Consider the following 9,232-nt stretch of genomic DNA (forward strand, 5'->3'; position numbering starts at 1 on the left):
TCATTTTTTCCGTTGGCATTTGGAATTTTTGCTTAGCAGAGTAAACTAATGCAAGCATTAGTTTAAAACATTAAATGTTATAAAAACTGAATTAAATTAAACCTAAGCTCATAAGCTTCACGGCAAGGTGAGAGACTTGGCATGTCCATCTGCGAAGGCTTCTGTCTAGTGCGCTTGCCGCCTGCCACCTGCCACCGCTTCAATCTAGGTGCCATTCCATACACTGTAACAGTTGTCCCTTTCGCCAGATTGCATGGGAGAGTTTTCCATAAGCCGGAGTCCTTGAGTCTTCAGAGTCCTTGAGTCTTCTGCATCATAATGAAGATGAGCTATGATGAGCCAGTCTGCGGTGTCTTGTATGAAGATTACACAAAGTCCTTCTGCATCATAATGGAGTCCCTGAGTCTTTTGCATCATAATGAAGATAAGCTATGATGAGCCAGTTCTTCTACATCATAATGAAGATGAGCTATGATGAGCCAGTCTGCGGCTTGAAACTTGAAACAGTGGAGCAACAAGTAAGAAACAATTTTTCATTCTTTGCTATCATTTCATGCACAATCAATTTTCATTATGAATTCACTCTTTGTCATCATTTCTTCATTTTGCATTCACTCTTTGTCATCGTTTCCAGTCAATTTTCACACAGTCAATTTTCATTTATGATCTTTCACTGAACACAACTTTTTAATTTTTTTATGAAACTCTTAAAAGCTAAGATTAGAAACAAAAAAACTCACCTTTGTGCAGGCTGGCTAGATTGATGGCTTGAAGAACATGGTGCTTGCTCCTTCCACCATGAATTATCAGTACTTTCACCTGAAACCTTTTCCTTTCATACGTTCGTTGGTTCACGGGCAATTGGATCAACTGGTTATGAATCACTTGCATCATCAAATGGCTCTGAATCAAGCGCTTAAATTGGATCTTGCTTTGGAACCAACACTACCAATAGCAATATAAGTAGAGGTGGTAGCAAGAGCAGCAGGGAAGGTGGCTAGTTAACGAGATGCATTTGAACCTCAGTTTACTCACCAGCATTCGAGTCAACAGTTGACCCAGCATCCTTGTAATTGCAAAAAGAGCCAAAGCCCGAAGCCATTGATTTATAACCAGTAGACCTCGCAGCCTTGAGTGATATATAGGTTAGTAGGAGCACTACCAAATTATGGTAAAGGGTATGAAATTGCCTCCTTCTTAAGCTGTTGGTTGGGATGCTTCCTGTAGAAAAGCACGCAGCGAGAAAGACAACATAAGAAGGAGCATAAAATCTAGCAAGCATACATACTGAGCTAGCTAGTCCTTGCGCTGACCAAACCCTGGACTTATCAATTTTTCGCCAACAAACGCTGTAGCTAAGAACCTAAATGGTGAATTAATGATAGCAATCCTCCCTTGGGATGCTACGCTCAAAGGTGAACTCTGTAACTAAGAACCACATGCGATCCTGTGCCCATACTCAGCGCGTGGCCTTGACTCGTTCGATGGTGAACCAATGGGTTGAACCGACTCGACCATGCCATTGAATGCTTCAGAGGAGGATGCCAAATGATGGCTTTATTGTACAGCCAGGGTTCATGGGCATGAAATGGATCTGTAAGGACAAGCTTCACTAAGGCACAGAGACAAGAAATTCAACCAACTGTTCAAATCGATCGTCTTCGGCAAGAAATTCAACTAACTGTTCAAATTGATTGTCTTCGACAAGAATAAGCTCTACCTCTTTTTGTTTCATTTACTGTACAAACAACAACATCTAATTTACAAAAGTACACACACAGGCACATGGCTTGCATGCAATCCTGATGCATACCCGATAATTAATGTATAACGTTATTCCGAGTTCAAACAGATGGTCAACATGCATGTCGTGTTGACACATCTCCTGGCTTTCTCAGCACGTGTAGCCACGAGTTGCAACTTCCAGCTTTGGCGAAGATGGAGTAATGTTCTGTGTGAAAAGAGTATATCATACCAGCCTTTACAGGGTCATGTAATCTTTTATTTTAATAGGAAGGCGTGCACGCTGATAGGAGTTTAATAAGGTTGAATCAATAAATTATTGCATGTCCAATGCACATATTTTTATTTACCACTTGCACGCTAATAGTTGGATTCAATTATAATCTTAGTGTTATCATTCAATGGGGACTCCATTTAGAGTTACTTCAAGATTGATTATTTCTCTTATACTTGAGATTAATTTATTATTTTACATTAATGCAAATGTATTCAACATTGAAATCGGGTAAATTTTAATTTGCTAAGGTGGGGGCCTTATAAATATCATGCACATGTGAGTAAAGTGTACAATCCACTAAGGTCAGAACCTCATAGGATTTGTAGTTTTCAACGATTTAGCGCTGCCTTGTATTTGTAGTTTTCTGGAATTGTATGGCTAGTATGTTTTCTGGAATTGTATGGTTAGTAGTTTTCTGGAATTGTCGTATGGCTAGTATGTTTTCTAGAATCGTATGGCTAGTAGTTTTCTGGAATTGTCTGGCTAGGAAAGGCTGGATTATCAGGACACCAAAAAAAATCAGACTAGCTTGATCGATCAATTTTCGTCCCCTACCTGTTTGATTACTAGCTTGATCGATCACTTTCCGTTCCCTACCTGTTAGACATGCCACTCTCCATGGAATACCCGTATACAATGTAACCAACATGTTTGTTGAAACTCCACAAAATTCTTTGGCTTGACTGTGCTTTACCGGAACTGTGGTCTCATGGTTTTCTTCAAGCCTCGGGCAGGGACCAGCTGCTGTGCAGCTTATCTTGTTTTCTATTGTTATGTGATAGTGTTTGCCTATTATTTGATTTTGTATAAATAACTCTTGTCAATGGCTTTGGAACTTTGAAATTCACACTAGACTTCATCTGTGCTAGTGAATACTCCCGGCTTTGGAATTCACACTAGGATTCATTTGTGCTATTTAATACTCCCAGCGTTTTACATATTCTTCTTGGGGAAGCCTGCGCCTTTTTGTCCCTATCTTGGTTGTGCCATAACCACAGTCAAACCAGATGACCAATAAGGTTTGTCGTGACTGTAAACAGAGATATATTCAAGCTTAGTAAAAATTACTATCATCAGTGGCTAATGTTTAAATACTAAATTGCAAAATGTAGTTAATGCCAAATAATATATACATTTTTTAGGGCATTGGGTAGTAGCAACGCCAGAACTATGTTGTGGGTTTTGTATTGTGCAAATTCGTATTGTGGAATTTGGGTTTTGCATGAGTATTGTTGTTTCCAGAGAAAACAATGGTGTGCATAATGATGGAGAGATGTTGTGCAATTACATAGAATGTAATGATGGGTGGCTATGCTTAACATGGGTGTAATGACGAAGCTTTGAAACTATTTAATGCAATGCCTAAGCGAGATGAAGTTACATGGAGTTTTGTAATTCCAAGATATGCACAGAATGGGTAATGCCATGAGGCCTTAAATTTTTTTGGTCAAATGAAGGAGGGTGTTTTTAAGCCAAATAACTTCACCTTTGGCAGCATTATCAAGGCCTGCACTGGCAGTATAGCTCTGGAACAGGGAAAGAAGATCCATGCCGACATTATTAAGAGTGGGTTTGAGCTGGATTTTGCTGTAGGAAACACCCTTGTTGGCATGTATAGAATATGTGGGAATGTAGATGATGGATGCCAAATGTTTGACAAAATGCCTTTAAAAACTGTAGTTGCATGGTCTAGTATGATTATAGGATATGCCCAGTATGGAAAAGGCAAGGAAGCCCTCAAACTTTTCGAAGAGATGATAATGGTAGGAATTACCCCAAATTGAAATCACATTTGTTGGCGTGCTCACTGCATGCAGCCATTCAGGGCTAGTGGATGAAGGTCGTTTGTACTTTGATTTCATGAAAACAAAGCATGGCGTTACGCCCACAATAGAGCACTATACATGCGTGGTTGATCTACTAGGTCGTGCAGGATACCTGGACGAGGCTAAGAACTTGATAAACAAAATGCCAGTTAAACCCAATGAGGATGCTTGGGGAGCCTTGATTGGTGTCTGCAGGATCCATGGTAATGCAGACATAGCAAAATGCGTAGAGGAGCGTCTTCTTGAGTTGGAAGTGGAAGATGCAGGAACTTACATACTATTGGCAAATATATATGTCGCTGCAGGTAGGTGGGAAGATGTAGCTCATGTAAGAAAACTTATGAAATCTCCATAATAAAAATTTAGAATCCCTCTTTTTACTAAACCATTTTTAAATTGACAGCCTTAATGGGTGACCTGCCAAACAATTAGCTACTAGACTGTCTATTCATTTGTCAAGTATATCTTATATATTGTGACAGGGAAGACATGGTAGATGAAAGCAGCTTTGGGTTTTGGGCTATCCTATTGTCGTTTGTTGATATGGCAATGGCAGAGTTAGTTGAATGAAATGTGTGTTCAACTGTAGAGGCAATGAAATACGTCTAATTTCCGGAGGACATCTGTTCCCAAGAAAGCAGGTGAACACCCACCTGCAATATTCCCTCTTTCTATGAATAACACACACCTACATTATTCCTTCTTTCTCATACCCTGCATATTTCTTTATTAATTTCTACAAAAATGGCGGATGTTGCTGGAATGCTTTTTCTCAGGTCTAAAACGATCTGGGAAGAGTTGCAAATTACGTTGGTTTAACTATCTTCGTCCAGATATTAAGCATGGAAATATTTCTCCGGAAGAAGAGGAACTCCTCATCAGATTACATCGTCTCCTTGGCAATCGGTAAGTGAATTCACAGTTAGCTCTCTGGAACATTTATCATATTTTAATCGGAATAATTTTATTGTAGATTTGGGAATTTTTGAGAAATTTGACAGAATGAGTGAAGTTAAACGGTTAGTTTCCTTCCTATCCATATCCATACCGTTAACTTAGTTCATATCCCTCATGTTTTCAAAATATTTTGGAAATCTGCAATCACCATAAAAATATCCATATTAATCTTTGAGTAGCCTAGACTAATTTGTTTTTCATTTCATACATGCAATCTAAAATTAGAATATGGATTTCATGGTCTTAAAAATTTTAAGTGGAACATATATATAGATGGTAGACACGGGCTATTAATATCATGGTAATGTGCAGATGGTCGTTGATAGCAGGACGACTTCCAGGTAGAACAGACAATGAAATAAAGAACTACTGGAATAGTCATTTGAGAAAGAAGATTGAAATGGATGAACTCAAGCCAAAGATTCAGAAGCCCTTAAAAAAGTGGGGTATGCCTTCTTACTCTGATTATAAAGAAGAGCACGCCAAAGATAAAGATAATTGTATCTCTCACACTACACCTTTCAAGAAAAGGGTCGTCGGACATTGTGGAACAGTAACTTCAGATGTCGAAAATTATAATAATGATAATTATGATCTCATACAGAATAACCTTGAAGCCATTAATCCAGAAGAAGGCTTGAAAGCAACAAATGATCATGTCATGGAAATAGATGCCTCTAAATCATGGTGTCAATTACTGTTGGAGTATTGTATTGGTAATGATAAGAACGATAGTTTCGATGTGGTTCTTCTCAATACTATATCCAAGTGAAAGACTAGCTCAACTCTCAATGGGAAATTGGAATGTCCTACAATTTTCTATACTGTACATGCTTTTATGGTAATAAGATATTGTTTTCAGACCTGTCATTGTGGTTGGTGGTATTTGGCTTTATTCTTTGATTTTTGTTGTAAAAAAAATCAAAAGTATATTTTCATTTTTATATAGTTTGCTATTATTTTATACAACTGTTAGCTGAATTTAGCTTAGGCAGTTGAGTAAAATTTATGTTACGCATAACGTAACTAAGTTGCACCAGGGAGTGTTTTTAAGCCAAATAACTTCACCTTTAGCAGCATTGTCAAGGCCTGCACTGGCAGTACAGCTCTAGAACAGGGCAAGAAGATCGATGCAGACATTATTAAGAGTGGGTTTTCCGCATAAATACTAAGTTTGGATTTTAAACATGAAGAAATTAATGGAGCATTTGAAAAAAACAAGTTCTAAATATTAATTCAAGATTTAAAAGGTGATTTATTGGATGTGGTGTTAATGTGTTTAAAGAGGGGGCTTTGGATAATGTTCCCACCACTCTCGGACATGATACACATTAATGAAGGGATGGTGTGGCCAACCCCCTACATGCAATTGCATGCAAACCCCCAGTTGGTAATGATCATTATAAACCTAGCTCAATTGAAGTTTCAGAAAATTGTTGGTGGTGGTTTGAGTGGAGGCAAGGGTAAGTCCTCGACCTCCTTGTACATGCCTTCTGTTCCAGTTGGTAGTGTAAGGAGTTTTTCATTTGGGCTTGGGTCTATGATTGAAACGACAAAAACTGAGTTTTATGGCTTGAGAAGGTGTTGGTGGAAGCCGTGGAGTTTCCTTTGAGGTGTGGTCTATGTCTAGATGCTTAGAATCTTGGAGTACAATGGGTTGGTGTGGGTGTCATTTGCAACTCCCTCCACTAAAACTCAGGTCGATTACTCTTTGGAAATTGGTCTTAATTTTAGTTTTGTGATAGGGCTTGAGGTGATAGGTCCAATTTCTTTGGGTTATGAGGTTTTGTTTTAATCTTCTATATGGGGTTAGGGAGGCTTGGAAGCCAATTCACATCCTTTATTTCAGGGTTTCTTAATTATGACTGCTCAAATTTCCAACATCAATGAATAGAAGAAGAAAATTGCAAGCGTTAAGAGAGGCAAGAGAAATTCAAGCTTGAAGTGTACTCAGATGGGCAACCCTTTGACACTAGAATTGCAACTGACCAACTGTTCTCCGCATAAGTAGGGGTTCCCTACGAAAGAGCTTGCATTTAAATGAGAAAACGGGCTCTGTGGGACAAGACTAGAAAAGTTATTTTAAGAGAAATTCATGCGTGATCAAGTTTGTCATTTTCATAAATTTTGTGGAAATGCTCTCGTTGAAGTGATTTCTCAATAGTTTTAGAGAGTAGAGATTGCTTATGATGGTGATTTCCATTGGGATGGGACTGTTGAATTCATTTTGGATAAATCAAATTTTATAAGATAAATATTGTTACCAATTTCCTTGGGAATCATACCAGACAACCTATTTGTTCTAATATTGATATATGTCAGGGCATTGAAATTTCTTATCTCCCTAGGAATCTTACCATAAAGTCTATTCTTGCTAAAATTGATGTGTTAGAGAACTCAAGTTGCTTATCTCCCAAGGAATCTTACCAGAAAACTTGTTCTTGTTGAAATTGATATGTTCACACTTACCTAGATGGCCAATATCTAAGGGAACATTACTAGACAACCTGTTTGCATTGAAATCAATGTATGTCACAACATTGAAGTTGCTTATCTGCCTAGGAATCATACCAGAAAGGTTGTTCTTACTAAAATCAATATGCTCAATTTTACCCAGACAGGCTATATCTGAGGGAACATTACCATACAACTTGTTTGCGCCGAGATTAATGTATATCAGAGCACTACAGTTGTTAACCTCTATAGGAATCATACCATAAAACATGTTTTTGTTGAAATCGATATGTTCAATTTTAACCCAATTGGCTAACCTTTGGTGGAACATTACTTCTTAGTTAATTTCCATCAATCACAAGTTGCTTCAAAGCAGATAATTTCCACATGGACTAAGGAATAGAGCCACTCAAATGATTATTGGAAATTATCATTGTCAGCAGTGTCGAGGATACATTACTAATTACGTGAGGCATGCTCCCACTAAGATTATTGTTGTCCAATTTGATCCAAGTCAGCATGGTTAAGTATAGCAAGCCTATAGGAATCAAACCACTTAAATATTTTTCAGTGACTGATCCTTCAGCTCTGGAGGCTCTGCATCACCCTATTTGTGGCTTTTGCGTAGAACTGTGTCACCCTGGGCAGCTTCTGCGTCACCCTCCTGGGTATTACGTTACCTCTCTGCTCTGGATCCTCTGCTAGCTGAGAAATCGATTTTCCTGCCTCCCAGTCTCACACCCTGGCTTCCGGCAACTGAACTTCGAATTCCCTCAGCAGAAACTCGACTTCCCTCTCTTACTGCGCTACCTCTGCGTCAACACTGCTTAGGCCAGCATCAGCCTTCTTCCAGACGTCTTTCTCTCCTCTCTCTGCCTTGTACTCTTCGTAAATTCCTTCTCATAAATTCTCACTGTCACTCCGTTGCAAGATCTCCCTAATCGATTTTCCTCCTGAGAACTTCTCACCTCAAAAAATCGATTTGTTCAATCTCTCTATGTCTCTAAATGAACCCCAAGCCTCCTCCTTATATTTTTCTCGTTGAGACTTCAACGGTCGAGATGAAGTCTCTAATAAACTGCTAAGATTAAAACATGACGTGATCTGCCTTCTAGATCATTCTCACCCATATTTTGAATAATACCCATTAATATTTTAATTTTCCTAAGTTTAGACTTAGGAACCCCATTAAAAATATTAATTATTTTAATAAAATACAATCCTAGTGGAATTTCACCAAACGGTTTCTGGGTTCTTTAGAACTCATGTGCCTTAGCCTCTCCACTAATTTTCATGGCTAGAGCACATCTGATGCTACCAAAAACTAACACTCCTTGTTAGCGAGGAAAGTGCTCTATCAACAATGTCCAACCGCGTGCTGCTCTGTCTCTGAAGCACCTCCTTTCCGCATTGTTTCTACCACCAACACTGTGTTGTTGCTGCAATTGTACTGCTACCCGTGACACTACCACTGTCATTGTTTCATCTGTACTGCAGTTCCCTCTCAAATGTTGCATCTGCTATGCTGCTAGCACTGCCACTGCTAACACAACGTTCATACTGTAACTCAGTTGCTAAGAGAAGCAACTGAAAAACATCCAAAATTAACTGAACTTAATTGTGTTTAGTATAATACCATGAATGTTGGAATTTGACTGCTACTAGTCTCTGACCCTCTGAATCCTCTGCGTTGCTCTGACTTCTGCACTATGCCAACTGCACTGTTGCCGACCTTGCTCTGCGCTGATCAGTGCCTGGTCTCTGGCTACTGCATCTATCTCTCCAAACAATCCACTGCATCATCTGACACTAAGTCCATCTCGCTATTGCTTAATCTCAGGCTCATGTAACAAGGAATTGATCCAAGAGGTGGACTCCTCAAGGATCCTGCCCACATGTAGTCCTCCCGACTACAGCTCAATATTGCCCCATTTCCCTCGTGGAGATGTGTGGACACTCATGGCAAACTCATCTT

The 9,232-nt window shown here is 39.0% G+C and overlaps 1 protein-coding gene across 1 annotated transcript; it reads left to right on the forward strand.

Annotated features, from left to right (window-relative positions):
* Positions 1–3,670: 3,670 nt before the first annotated feature.
* On the forward strand, positions 3,671–5,608 carry LOC149254276 (pentatricopeptide repeat-containing protein At1g06140, mitochondrial-like). Its single transcript, XM_089457014.1, has 4 exons — positions 3,671–4,151; positions 4,329–4,487; positions 4,623–4,752; positions 5,116–5,608. Exons 1-2 carry the CDS (start codon positions 3,881–3,883, stop codon positions 4,340–4,342), a joined length of 285 nt encoding a protein of 94 aa, XP_089313140.1. The 5' UTR covers positions 3,671–3,880; the 3' UTR covers positions 4,343–4,487; positions 4,623–4,752; positions 5,116–5,608.
* Positions 5,609–9,232: the final 3,624 nt, after the last annotated feature.

This window comes from Pinus tabuliformis, chromosome 7 (assembly GCF_031772625.1).
Source record: "Pinus tabuliformis cultivar Carrire ecotype Pingquan chromosome 7, CPIR1, whole genome shotgun sequence".
NCBI classification, from domain to species: Eukaryota; Viridiplantae; Streptophyta; class Pinopsida; order Pinales; family Pinaceae; genus Pinus; species Pinus tabuliformis.

Coding starts and splice junctions, on each gene's coding strand:
- LOC149254276 (XM_089457014.1), top strand. CDS start 3,881: ATGAAAACAAAGCATGGCGTTACGCCCACAATAGAGCACTATACATGC.